The sequence below is a fragment of the Chenopodium album genome, chromosome 22 (assembly GCF_948465745.1).
Source record: "Chenopodium album chromosome 22, dcCheAlbu1.1, whole genome shotgun sequence".
Classification (NCBI taxonomy): Eukaryota; Viridiplantae; Streptophyta; class Magnoliopsida; order Caryophyllales; family Amaranthaceae; genus Chenopodium; species Chenopodium album.
Genome location: NC_137855.1, coordinates 3,016,140 through 3,031,252, shown reverse-complemented (window position 1 = coordinate 3,031,252; position 15,113 = coordinate 3,016,140). Strand labels below are relative to the sequence as shown.

Below are 15,113 nucleotides of genomic sequence, written 5' to 3'. Positions count from 1 at the left end.
TCAAAAAATAAAAACCTCAATTTTTTTTTTATTTTTTTTTTTTTGAATGAAAAAAATACTTGTAAAAACCTTGCTACAAAGGTAAATCATTACTCCAACTTTTTTTTTTGTTTTTTTTTTTTTTGGGTAGAGTTTCACAATTTAACAATGTACAATTAGTCAATTATAATATATATAATAAACCACAAATTAAATTAACTTTTCGGTATAAGTGAATAGCACTAAGAATTGGGATTGAGATTGTACAAATTACTGTAATTTTTTTCTAAAAACCTAGTACGGGTACTATTTAATTTTGTAATTGTTCTACTTGATTTGCCTATCACAATTCACAAGCACAAAAGTACCACGTTTTTTTAAAAAAAGTATAGGATTATCTTCCTAATTAAAAATTAATACGATATTGCCAAGATCTGACATAGCTACATGTCTCCATATTTTTATGTACGACTGTACAAGTATAAATCATAGATAGTACTCTGTGGTAGTCAAATGAAAATGTGTTAGTGACTTAGTGAGCAACTAAAATAAACTTCATAGTACTGTATATAACTTTTGTTTGGCCAAAAAAAAAAAAAAAAAAATCAAAACATAAATCAACTTCATTTCATTATGGTAATATATTTGAGTTGTAGGTGGCTGCTAGATTTTCATGCAGCCTCACTACATACATATGGGAACAAAATTATGTACATTCATGTACTCTTCCCTAGGTTGGATCACTATACATCAGAAAAGAAAAACAAAAACCCATTAATTCTAAGCAACTGTAGAAGCTTATAAGTCTATAATGCTTTCTTTCAGGGACTTGAGAATAGCTTTACAGGCAATTTTTTTTGCCATCTTCTTATCAGAAGCGGTGCACGTATGTTTGTGCACAACCCCATTTGCTTCAACCTCAAGTGTTATGGAAGCCACGCCGTTTTCACAAGTTCTATACCTTCTCATAGCATAATGATGTGTTTGACATATATGGTTTAATTCTCGCACAGGATTCAGCTTCAGAGTTTCTGGAGTGATGAGGGGCTCCAAAAGAGGTGATATACTCTTGAATACAGCCTCTTTGTTGAATCCAGAATCGACAAAGATAGCCCCAGCTAAAGATTCTATTATATCTGCTAGAACCTGTATTATTCAACCAGAAATCACTGATGAGTAATTCAAAAAAAGATAAGAAGGAATCCTTCATAAAAGCAATTGTAACAGAAAAAAAAAAAAAAAAAAAAAAAAAAAAAAAAAAAAAAAAAAAACCTAAGTAATACCCAAAAGAAAATTATAAGCCACAGAATTGTGTCCTCTCGATTGCTAAGACCATATGAACACAACATGACTGACCATTTCTTCATTTTCATTTCGTCTTTTCAAACATAGACATAAGGAAAAACAGAAGCATGTAAAAGATATAGAAGTTTAAGGACCACAGGCAAGACATAAACTTGGCATTTCTTGCAACCCACCTTGGGATAATTTGTCTCAGACTCCCATCCGAATGTTGACTCTAAAGATAAATGCTGAAAACTTGCAACAGCAACAGCCATCTGTTTGTATAGGATTTGCGAAGCATGAAGTATATGCTTGTGAAGTCCAGCACGGATGGCAGATAGAGCATAACATTCGTTATTAACTGAGGCCGATCTCAGATCAGTCAACAGGCCAGGAGACATATCAGGATATTTAGAGTAAAGGTGAATTGTGATCAGATGGTCCAACACCGCATCTCCCAGAAACTCCAAACGCTGCAAAAGAGAACGTTTTCAGATAAACATGTCCTTTTCAAAACTGAATAATAATTAAAAATTAATAAGTATAAGATGCTTAGAAGATCATAGTAAGGAACATCCACATTAGTCATCACCAGATAGTATGATCCAAAATTTTCCAAAAAACAAAGAGAGAAGAGTAATGCTTAGAAAGCACGTGTGTAAACTTACTTGATAGCATCGAGGAATTTCAGGTAACATATATGAACCATGGGTAAGTGCTTCAACTACCAGTGAGGGGTCCTTGAATGAGTAATTCAAAATGGACTCTACATGTGTAATGTTTACTAGCAAACGGGGATTTATAGGGATGTTCCTCTGGTATGTTATACAGGAAAGTTCCACCTCTATACCAAGCCAGTTCATAAACATCAAAGCAGCTACTTGTCCACCAGAGCTCAAAAATGCACCAATTAGTGCTTCTACGACATCAGCAACTCTTTTGCTTTTGATTTTCCTTATTCCACCATTGTAGACCTTATAGGTGTTACAAATTAACTCTTTCTTTAATCTACAGTCTCCAGGATCACCAGGTATGATCCAATTCTTAGGATCAAAGGAATCATAACGTATGAAACCCTGCACGAATCAACTCATAAAAATTAAACCCCCAACATTCAGAAAGGAACTTATTCATCATCAACCATCATTGTCAAAGTAGCAAATATGGGAATATTATACAATCCTGATTTAGGTAATGAAACAATTGTTACCGGAATCTTGCGTTGGCACCCTAGCTTGCACAGTGCAGCATTAGATATAATTCTGTCTTTTTTTATACTAAGAAGTCCCTCATGATTATTTTGTTGAGTTTTAAACAGCTGTTGGCAGACAGCATACTTCAAAAATGAATCCCCAAGGGTCTCAAGGGATTCCAGATGGAATCTCTCTTCACAACATTTAGTTGTAATTGCTTCTAGAACCTGTTAAAGCAAATTTTGACAAATCAAGGGCAATCAGGACCAATAAAACAGTAAATAGAAAGATGACACAATAAATATTTTGTTGCTGAGTGGAAATATAATCTGTTGAATAAGAGATGTGAAAGAACCTTGGTGGCTGGAATAAAACCATTTTGCATGCAGTGATCCAAGATAATGCATCTCAAGTTGGCACTCAGTAGTAAAGCTTCAATTTGATGCATAATAGAAGGAAGAAATGAAAAAGTATAAATCGTAGCAACTGATATGGGCGACATGATGATGAGACATAGTTCAGGAGGCAGTTCAACAGAAGCACCGCTTGGCTCTGCAATAGAAGACACTATATCAGCAGAAAGCAGCAATTTAAGAAATTGAATGGCTTCCATGAAGTCATCAAGTTTTCAGGGACAATATATGGAAGAACTTCATGAAAGCCACTAACTGAACAAAAGGGATTCTCAAAATTATGATTCGTCAGTAAACTAAACTGTAATTTGTCTAATCTTTGAATTTGGGATTTGAGCATAATATCAAAATTCGAAAAAGAAGTGCAGAATGCAGATAGATAACACACCCTTCTCCCTTCTCTGCTTGCACCTTAGAAGGTAATTTTTCAGTCGGAAAACCTGCCTCCCACAAAGCAGGGCTTGATTTTCATATTTCAGGTCAATCCCATGTCTGTATCAATATCATTAAACATGTTAACCATCTTATATGCATCCCAAAGAAACCAACTATAAGAAGTTTTAAAACAAAAATAAGATACATACCTCATTTTGTAGTAACTCTTGTAAGTTTTTAATGTACCATCACTCAAACTCAAATGAGAGTTCCCATTCATGCCATCTAAAATTCCAGAGATAGAATAGATGTAACCATTATGAGGTGTGCAGACCAAACAATTTTCCAGCACACTACGATGTAAAAACCCATTCTTGGTGTAGACATCATCTTGATGAGCAGACTTGCGTTTATTGCAGTTAGAGGAGGAACCTTGAACAACATCGCGTAAAAAGGATGCAGAGCTTATACATTCCAAATCAACAAGTGAATTTCGATGAAGCCATTGACGGGGGAGAAGAATATAGTCATAATGTGAAACAGGCACATTAACATTTTTCTCCCATTTATAAAACCCCTTCAATGATTCCACTAGCTTATCAAAACTACGATCTCTCAGAACTCTCAATAAAGTAGCCTGATATTGTCTACAAAGAGTTACCTGACCACATAAGTAATGGAGACTTAGCTTAAGTAAACAGACGGATGTGCTTTTTACATTTCAACAACAGTTAGAAGAATAAAACTTTTACCTGTTCATCACTGAGATTGATCATTCCTGCATATTTTATGTCCACTGACATTTTGCCCCAGTCAACCTCCATGTCAAATTGCATGTTTCCAACATCGGAAGCAAGCTTAGATTTAAAAACCACAATTATGTCATGCACAGGAATGTCAGAGTAAAAGTCCTGCTTCAATTCCATTGAGTAGCTGTGATATGTGTCTGAATAACATGGTCCATCACCGACAATTTCTGGTGGAATGTATCTTGCATGGTCCTCGTCATAGGGTTCACGCTCTATATCACAAAAGCACACATAAAATCATGATGCCAACTTGCCAAGCCCACCAATGGGCAAAAAATAAAAGGAGACCCGCCAGCCAAACTCTCACTCACATGCAAAAAACCACGGGTGCAAACTACTAAGTACAGCAATACATACCAGTGTCTTTCATAAGACCCTCTTCTACAACAATATCAGGAACAAGTGAATCTGTCAAAGCACCCTTCTCATGCAGCAACTTGCATGCTTCCAGGCAAGCAAGTTTCTTCAGAATTTTGCGATTGCCTTTCACAGTAACTGACTGCACAGGACAACTATTCGGAAATTGTAGTGTACAGGTCTCCAAAGCCTCATCAATGGTGCAGCGAGGAGCAGGTTTAAAGTATCTGAGTAAGCAAAATGCTAATGGTTCAACATGTGTGAAACCAAACACATAAGGAAAAGTCAATTAAATCAGAGGATAAACAGATTGCAAAGTTTCACGGAACAAACCCATCGGAAGGGAGACGTGAGCAGTAAAAGTATATCAAGCTCACACTAGAGCTCAGTGTAACAACTGCTCCTGTGCTCGGTACACAATAGGAGATCCCATCAAATTCATCGAATTCTACAGGCTGACAAGGAAGCGAAGCATGGCTCAAACTTTCCTTGCGCATCACATCACCAGATTTAAGATAGTTTTTCATGCGCAATAGCTCATCTTGATCACCGCTGTTTTACATCATAAGATTAAATTTACAATGAATCTCGCTTGCATAAATCTCAGTGTACAGTAATAAAAACCATCCTATTCAGTAAATGCTAAATCAATCTATATCAGAGACTTAGAATTGAATAGAAACAGCAGGTCTGTAAATTAGTATCCACTTATTAATGCCCAGTAAATCAGTAATGCTGCACAACTGCAATGGTAATTCAAATTCCCTTTACCCACAAAGGTTTCTGTCTTATTTCCCCAGTCCCTTCATTCTTTTTAAAAAAAAAAGTTCTTTTATCTTTTTTGTGATGGGAATGAGAGGGAGAGGAGGTTAGTTTTTATGGTCTCTCGTTAGGGAGTAAAAACATGTTATATACTATCGCAAAGATTGAAAAATTACCTTTTCACCATCAGCAAGAAATCAGAATTTTGCATCCTAGCGCGACCTCTAGACTGAATGAAACTGCAAATGTTGGCTGACGGATCAAAACGGACAACCAAGTTGCAACTTTGGACATCTAAACCCTCTTCTAGGATGGAGGTAGCAACAAGAATGTTCACCTGAATATTAGCAAAAACCAAATAAACTCAAAATCAATATCGTATATGTAGAACAAAGTACAGAGGATGTAAGTAAAAAAATAACAGTGATATAAAAGAGAAAGAAACCCACAGCCCCGCGGCGAAATTCATCAACAAGATTGTTCTGCTCCTTCCTGCTTTGGGACTTCAGTGCAGACTGATTTCCAGCAATGTATCTTGCCTTCCAGCCACTTGTTTGAGAAAGTAGTCGATCCAATATAGCCTCAAAAACCATTGCAGTAACTACCCTTTCAACAAAAATTATACACCTCAAATCTCTCAAACTCCTATCATACAAAAACCAAATTCATAAAAGTTAGCTAACAACTGAGTAAAAAGTATGATCAGCCATATAAATCAGAGACTAACTAATAAAGAACCAAGTAAACAGAACAGGTTTACTCTCTCCATAAGGAATAGACTTGTCATTGAACAAGCAATCAATTATTTGCATGTTTCATAACAAATAAAATAAAATTCCGGCGAGAATTTAAATGCATTTGGCTCAGTGAGAAATTAAAATACTCGGCAACTAATTAATGAAAACCAATTAAAAAATAAAAATAAAATAAAATAAAAAAATAAAATAAAAAATAAAAATAACAGTTATATGCTTTCAGCAGAAGATATTAGAGAAAGTAAGTAGATTATTTTCAAAAAGAGCTCTGAATTATCCATGGGAAAAAAAACAGCAACAACATTAAATTTTGTCAAGTAAATTGAGGGGGAACAACCATAGAATTTGTGTACAAGGTTACCAAAAAAGGGTAAAGTTTGTTGAAATCTCAAATTTTACTCTTTCATGTGCTTAACAATAGTTCCTATTGCACATAAATACTTCAGGTTCTCTGCCTTGATGATATTTCTGTCAGAACTCAGTAGTTTTGGAAAAAAGAATGTTGATGGAAATCAGTTTCTAGATATAAAATCAGGTGGGACGGTGGGCCAGTTCCCAAAGTGTAATCCTATTCCATAAAAGCCCCTGAACCATTTTAGCCATTTCATTCAGGTACCAAAATATGAAGTATATCACAATAGTTTCCACTCTTGGCACCCAAAAAAAAGAGGGGAGGGAGGGGATGTATTTACATCATAATGGTAGAGATAATTCCAAAAACTAAAATGTTGTCTTCCAAATGACTACTTTAATTATATTAGAAAATCGCAAAGTCTCACCTATACCGAAGGAGAGATTCCACTAGACACAATAATTTTGAAGATATAATTCTGGAATCCAAATTTGCCTTTATATCAGAGATTGACCAATTGCAGCCTAAACGTAAAGGAATAGCCGATGAATAAATGCATTTATGATATTGACCAAAAACAAAATATACTCCGTATATAGTGAAGCAGCATGTTAAAAAAAGCAAAAGGAAAAAAAAAAAAAAAAAAAAAAATTGGTGCTTGTTTGAATAAAAAAAAAATAATATTAATACCTCCAGATGGGTTGTGGGGTGCTAAAATATTATGTACATCAGAATTAAATGCTTTTATAGTCGTCTCACCGCGAACATCCAATTCACCCCAGCTGAAAATATCGGTTTCATTGCAAGACATAATTTCTCCAGCCTAATATCAAAGGATATATTCAGATGCCTTAACACTTAACAGTTACCAGCATCTCCAAAATACAATAGAATACGAAGTTATGATATACCTTTATTGCTGCCCAAAGACCAAGCTCATCCAAACAGAACCGGAAAGTATTGGTCAGCTTCTTTAATTTGTTACATATAGATAGTTCTGTCGATTCTTCAGCACCCAACTTTTTAACAGCAGATATGTGCTGAAGGTGAATATAGGATAAGTATTATTTAATGACTAAAAAAAAAAAAAGAAACTACAAAGAAGTAAACAATAAAGTATATTAGTCATGCATTAAAATCAGGTATACACCAAATAGTACATATTCTTAATAATAAACCAAATTTAGAACTCATCTGATGACTAGAAGATAAAAAAATAACAATAAATAAATAAAATGACACCTTTTCTCTCAGCGAGTTCAAGCCATTGATCAGACTTGCTTGCAATGCATTGGGACCATCCTCATTGTAAAACTGAGCCTTAGCATTTGGGATAGGAACATACTCAGCCAATTCTGCCTCGCTATTACTGGTATGGACCTTCATTTTAGAGATAGCTCATCAAATATGATAAGATAGAAATGGACAAAAAGCTGCTGCCTCCAAAGCTAAACAACAAGGTAAATAATTATGACTGAGCAGTAACCTTAGAATGCATGAGGTTTTCCAGGGCACTAATATCTTTCCAGTAACCATTTGAATCAGACGCACCTACAAGCAGGAACTAATCAAATTAAAGTCTCCAGAACAAGCATGCTCAATATAACAGTAAAAAAGTACAACTTGTCCTAAACTATTCATATATACAAACTGATTCTACAGTTCACCTTTAGCTTTCGCTTTGATTGGAGAAGCAGTCATGCCAAAAATTCTGGGGACGTCATTAGTATGCATTTGTTGATGATAAAAGTCCTGCAGTATAAGAGGTTCCATAATTTCATCTATATTGCATGCCTCATACAAAACAAAAGTGAATTTCCCGTGAAGAATAAGATATGCACCCCCAAAGAACATGTGATCCATTACTACGGGAAGGAAAAAAAATAACCTTAGATCCAACATTAACTGAAATCCATTATAAAAGGTGAGAATGTGCAATATCATTGAGAAAATAAAAGAGCACGGTAACAAATTGCTAAATTATGCGCCACTCGAAATAATATTCTAAAGCTAATTCGTCCTTCTTTTCTCTATGCACACAATTGGTTTATAAACATTTCAATTACAGATAAAGAGCTAATAGCTCATTAATCGATAAATTTAGAGGTCTACATAGGTCCCCCATTAGTCCATTACAGAACGAAAAACATAAGGTACAGCAAGTGATAAAGGAGAAAGAAACATCCAGAAGCACATGTAAGAGTTAAAGCAACACAGCAACTTCTGTAATAATTAATAGATGGACATGCATAATCACCTTCATGATGCGAGCATAGGGATGATTTCCCCTGGCATTATGGCATTCATCAAATATTAGAACTTTTATCTTGTCCAGTTTGATGTAAGTATGACTCAAACAATCAAGCAGGATCTTTGGTGTCATCACAAGGACCTACAACACAAAAGAGAATCTAATAATTCATCCCAGTATGATATCAGGTGAAGCTAAAGTACAACTCCAAAGTAGCCAAATATATAACACCGCTTTCCCTCCTCTTAAGCAATGCCACGTTTTATCAAATTAATGTATTTTCTCATCCCCTTTCCTACAAATGATGAAGTAAAGCTTATTTGATCGTTAACTGAAAAAGGTACAAGTGACTCACCTCATATTCATCCAGCTGTTTCTGCCAAATAGCAGCATCCCAAAAATCAACACCCATGTCTCCCCAATACTTGCCTACTTTTAAGTCTGTATGCAGCTCAATAACTTCGGCTTGCTAATCAATAGTGACAGGAAAGAGAACCATGGAAACATAACAATGATCAACTTGAGACATACTTATACAGACCACTAAAGCTAGTTTCTTCCAATCAGTTTAAGTCATTGTACTTGTGTAGATACATATTTTTTTTAAAAAAAATAAATAAATTATAAACCATACTTGTTTAACCAAAACAACAGTAGGTACTAAGAAGACTGCAATATTTGACTGTGTAGGCCGGCGAAGGAAATATGCATAACTACGAAGAAGCATGACCGCAATCAATGTCTTCCCCGAACCAGTCTCAAAGTACACAATAGTATTCTGCTTCATGGCTTTCTCCAAAGCATCAAGCTGGTAGCTATAATTATAAACAGTTGATGTTCAAAATCACAATTACTAAGAAAGCCAAAAAATATAAAATAACATTAAAAAAAATTACAAAAAAAAAAATTAGCACACAAGCAACCTAAGCATATCAAAACTGACCCGACACAAAAACCTGACCCTAAAATCCTCATTAACCTAAGTCTAGAACAACAATTTTTACCGAAGTAGAAAAAATAATCAATATCCAAAACCAACCCAACCCGACCCGACCCAAAACACAAATTTGCACAACCCTGTTCAATAGGGCTAACATCACCAATGTCAATGAAAATGTTATAGAAAATACCCCCAATAAAAAACAGCATCAATCAAAAATCATCACACACAGCTATATAAATGTATATATGCTGAAATCAGCAAACATAAAGAAATTGAATTGAATTCACAGCAACAACAACAACAACAATAACAACAGAATGAATTGAATTCACAACAAAAACAACAACAACAGAATCAATTGAAGAGATGTAAACTACCTTCTTGCAAATGAAAGAGCGGCAGACGAGTCATCTTGGGTCCCACAAATCTCCATACTCACTGCTCCCATTGTCTGCCCTCCTCCTTGTTCTTCTTCCCTTTACCCTGAAAATTAAAAAATCAATCTTTCCACAAATTTTTTAACCAAAATCACAGATTTATTTCAGAATGTCGAAAAACAGGGATATGAACAATTTTTATCTTATTTTTTGACCCCTCTATGATCAAACTACCAATAAATATTCATAATCTATGTGTTATATGGAAAAATCAAAAATTTCGCAATTACCCAGAAGATAAAATACCAATTTAATTACAAAATGCATGAATGTAACACAAAAAACTAAGAAAATAATTAATGGGTTTTTTTTTTTACTAGTAGGTTGAAAAAAAATCAAGGGTTATATAAATAATGCAAAGATTGAGCAAAATAGTACAGTACCCTTTTACACAAACTCAAATTCCGGGAATTCTTCAACTTCTGCACTTGGAAATCATCAACATTAAATTGAATGATGCAACAGATTTTAAAAATCCGACTCTTTTGATTCTTCTTTTGGTACTACTAGTATTGGAATGAAATTGTATAAGTAGTACACAATTTAAAAGGGTAGAGAGTGTGGTGTGACAAAGGGTAGCTTAGTCAACTCGGTCATAGTGTAGTCTTCGCAAGTACACTTTATTAATAGGATTATTAATTAGGGAATAATAATGAACTTGCTTTTATAGTTCTTGTTTTGGTTTAATTTCCAACATGTATACATCATTGATTTTATCTCTTAATATCACATATGATGCGTGCGGATCCTGAAAGGTTGATTTGGCTAATTGAATGAAATCCAAACTGCTACGTATCCCTTGCATTATTAACAATCCGCAAAGATTTAATGCAAGCAATTTTCCAGATCGTCACACACATAATGCAAATCCGATCTCTAGCGGGCCATGGACATAAAAATCGGCCCGAAGTTGGGCCTAGTCCGATCCGAAATTAGAAATTATGTTGGCGGAGCATGACATACATTCTAAAAAGTTGCATAAGGAAGTTAAATTAGTCATACTTCTACAAAATCAAAATTTCGCTAAGTCAAGCATTAACATAATATCTCGTGTGCAACCCGCAAAAGAGTAGGAGGCTTTTCATGCCGAAATCGGATTTTTACCTTAAAAAAAAGTACTTTAAGGCTTGCCCAAAGTCCCAAATTGCCTTATTTTCGATTTGAGCTAATAAGTCAGACCGATATTGATCACCTCTATTACACGGTTGTAATTAAATATGAAAAAGGTCATACGATGTTATTTTAAAACATGACTAACTAAAATTGTAATCTATACGTAGCATAAAGGAGGAATCAATTATATGAAGTTAATTTGATTAATTAAATTCTAGAATGTGGTATAGTTAATTTACAATAGTAAAACGCATAAAGTGATTAAATTTGGTTTACATTATTTGTCATTAATAACTTTATCTGCGTAATATGAACAAACAAAATATTGAATAAATTCTCACCAAAGAATTTTATACAAGTAGTACTCCGTACTATACATAATTTAATATATCCATCAAGAAATTAAAATTCAATTTTTATTCAAAGAATGATTAAATTGTACGAGAAATAAAGGGACGGATGCTAAAATATTAGCAGTGTGGTTTGTAGCAATTTGCTTCGTGATGAAGGAATGGGAATAACAATTGAATTTTTTTTTAAAATTTTTTTTTGTTATTTTTTTTTTTTTGACAATAGCAAACAATTTGAATTTTGAAGAATGACACTTTGTGATAATTGGACCAACAAAAGCTTTGTGGAATTCAAGCTTTTTTGTCATTACTTCATGTACTATCACATTCACTCGCCATACTTTGCAATTTTGCGGTTTTGCTGGGTGCTTGGGTCCCAACTCCCAACTCATATAATTCCAAGAGTTTTAACTTATAACAATGACTTATTATAGACTAATGAAAATAACTTACAACTCCCAATCTATACTTAATTCTCTCACCCATTTTTCTTACTTCATTGTGAGGAATCAAGCAAACCTCCACATGATTATAAACTTTGCCAGGTTATATTGTCCTAGACGGCTCGACAAACATAATTACTTAATTAGAATACCCAAAAGAAAGTAAAAAAGTCACAATTTAAAAATTGTTCAATCTCTTAAAGGGTAGTAGATATAGTACCTCGTATTTTTAAATCCATTTAATATATACTAATCATATTTATTAATTTAATTATGTCTGATTTCTTTCCAAAGTATTTTATATAATATTTAAATACGTTTTTAGATAATACAATAGTATTATTTAACTTGTCATCATATAATCTTACGGAAATAATAATTACATCTATAAAACATTTTTTATTTATACGTATGAGTTCCGGAAATGTAATACTCGAAAATCATATTTTTCTACTTTGAGTATTTCTTTACTCCAAGTCAAATGACCTAAGTCAATTTCTTACTCATAAAGCATGACCAAAGTCATAAACTTCCTCTACAAGTTTGAATTCTTGACCCCCAAGTTGTTGACATCATACATGATGTCAATAGTGTTCTCAAACTCTATTAGTAGAACCCAAAGTTTAGTCATTTTAAGCCAAAAGTCTCTTGCTCTCAAAGCTCCATTCCCTTTTCTTCTTCCCTTTTTCTTATACCTTTCGTTTTCGTACAAGTTTGCCCCGTATATGTTCCAAGCCATTTTTTTAACCACTTTTGATCATTTTTAGCATTTTGCTGTTTGAGACAAAGTTGTTCCTCTCAAAAATTTCTAGAGGTTTCGCTCAAGAATCACCTCATTCGAAGTTATATACTATGACATATGTCCTCTGCAAGATCTGACTCCTTCTTTTCAACGTGAACTTTCATGTGAGCTTTGCTGCTTAAGATTGTTTTGCGGTTATAAAACTAATATGTATTTTCAATTTATGATTTTTATAAGGTTTTTATATTTGATTTTATTTAAAATACTCCATATAATGTTTATTTAGAAGGTAGTTCGTGGTTCTAAATCTAGGTGGAATAGTTGTAAAGATCTAGGTACGTACTTGCCGCTAGATCTTTAAGGGCCTGTTCTCATTGGCTGAACTCAGCTTAACTGAACTAAACTGAACAGAACTGAATAATTTATAAGAGAAGGAAATTAGGAGCTGAACTGAACTGAACTGAATTTCAACGTAAGAGAACAGACCCTAAATATGTGATATTATATAGATGTGTTTTGTGTTTGAATGATGAACTATGTTTGAATGTTGAATAAGGATTTACAAATGTTTATAAAATAAATTCTATAAGCATGATCCAATAAAAACAATTGTTTAATCTTAAACTAGTGTGTGACCCGGGCTTTGCCCCGGGTGGTACTTTAATTTGAATAATTTTATTTTTATATTAGTCGCTTTAAATGACTTACAAAGTATTTATTTTTTTTAACGTTGGGTATAGAATACAATGACAACAATAATTAATTTTGTTTTATTTTGGTTTTATTTTACACTCTAATACATGTAAGTATTTATAAATAAATTTGGATTGATATATCATGAATTAATTCTAGCTAAGATGGTAATACGTGTGGTTTCCATTCAATGAGGTTTGGGGTTCAAATGAATGATAAGGCTATGAACTATTTATGATCTACTTCTTTCCCCAAGTATAGCACTACGTAAGGAGTCACTGGCTTGGAGGTGTGCACACTTAGGTTGGGAAAATGGTTTACGAAAACATTGATCTTTCATTTTTATTGGAATCTATTTTTGGAAAGCCGTTGGCTTTGAAATGTTGATAATTTTTGGAAAGTTTCTAAACGTTTCTAAATGTGAAATTTCTATTTTATAGAATGTTTTGAATAAATATTATTTATATATGTTAAATCTTACGAAAGCAGGTTTAAGTAACTAAATTGATTTTACATATCTAGCATTGATATGTACTCCCTCCGTCCCAAAAAGAACGACCCATTTGGGTTGATTACACGGGTATTAAGGAAGTTAAGTAAAGGAAGTAAAAGTATATTGGAAAGATAAATTTACATGGGGTTTGTAAAAAAATAGAGAGAGAAAGTAATAAAATAACATGGAAAATCAAATTTTTATATGGGGAAGCTAATTTTGCACAAATATTGTAGCAAATTGGTAGGTGTTTTAATGCAAATGGGTCATTCTTTTTGGGACGGAGGGAGTACTTAGCGTTTTTGCTAGCTTATACTTCTCTTTTGTTTTGGCTTTGCCCTACTTATCATTCATTGATAAGTAGTTAGGTATTTTCAAGCGTTGATGCTAGTTGCTACATTGGGGACCTCCGAAAAGTAATCACCTAGATTAGGGTTTTCACTATTGTGGTATTTTGTTGAAGTACTATACTAGTTGTTATATAGGATATTATTATTCATATTATTAATACAAAAAAGGTTAAGTATGTATTTCTTTCGTTGTTAGTCTCTGTTTTGAAAAGCCTTACATAATCACGTGGCGATAATATCTTTAAGTTACTTTGTAAATCTTGTTTTATAATAATTATACTTGGAGAGTAATTTGGGGGGGGGGGGTTACAGCTTACAGTACATTACGAACCCAACCTTAGTTTCAATGCAAGCACGAAACAAGCCAACTACCCTTTCCTTTTAATTAGTTGGATTATTTTTAAAATCAAATCATTTGAAATGGATCAAACTAGACTTTGTGTGTTAATTTTGATGTTTATATGATGAGTGGCAATATTCAATCAAACATTTTGAATTGAAATCAAAAGGTAAAGTTTAACTAAATTTGTGAATTAAAATGAGTCTTTAATCTATACACTATCATTTATTTAATACTAATGGTTATATTACATATTATCAAACATATATTAATTACACGATTTGATATAATCATATTGATTATTAAGTATGGTACATAATACGCTTGAGTTAAAACCTACTGACCATATTGAATATGCACTTCCCAGTTCCCACAAAGTCAGTCAACCAAACCCATTGCTACATGGCACCAATAGATTGAACTGTTGACTTTAAATTCACAATGTAAATTCTCAACTATCTACACCAATACAGTTTGGTTATGGAACACATACTATTGTTGGATAGTGTATTGCCCATGTACCTAAGCAATATAATGGTAAAATTTGCATCTCCCAACCTTGAAGTTGTGGGATCAAACCTTACTAGAGGCACTTTGAGGAAGAGATTCCCTTACCCTTCTTCTCACTCCCAAAGTGCCTAACCAGGACTAGGACTCTAGGAGTGTTTAGATCGGGTAG

At 33.6% G+C, this 15,113-nt stretch overlaps 1 protein-coding gene across 1 annotated transcript; it reads right to left on the bottom strand.

Annotated features, from left to right (window-relative positions):
* Positions 1 to 584: 584 nt before the first annotated feature.
* LOC145605019 (endoribonuclease Dicer homolog 2-like) lies at positions 585 to 10,506 on the bottom strand. Its single transcript, XM_081661029.1, has 23 exons — positions 10,294 to 10,506; positions 9,851 to 9,956; positions 9,165 to 9,345; positions 8,886 to 8,999; positions 8,537 to 8,671; positions 7,947 to 8,031; positions 7,766 to 7,830; positions 7,522 to 7,659; positions 7,191 to 7,319; positions 6,970 to 7,102; positions 6,707 to 6,803; positions 5,622 to 5,817; positions 5,349 to 5,509; positions 4,744 to 4,962; positions 4,411 to 4,637; positions 3,997 to 4,265; positions 3,454 to 3,905; positions 3,258 to 3,361; positions 2,812 to 3,008; positions 2,474 to 2,683; positions 1,932 to 2,339; positions 1,458 to 1,736; positions 585 to 1,125 (listed from the first exon to the last, which is right to left on the bottom strand). The coding sequence occupies exons 2-23, from the start codon at positions 9,919 to 9,921 to the stop codon at positions 778 to 780; spliced, it is 4,218 nt and encodes a 1,405-aa protein (XP_081517155.1). The 5' UTR covers positions 9,922 to 9,956; positions 10,294 to 10,506; the 3' UTR covers positions 585 to 777.
* Between the last annotated feature and the right edge of the window lie 4,607 nt (positions 10,507 to 15,113).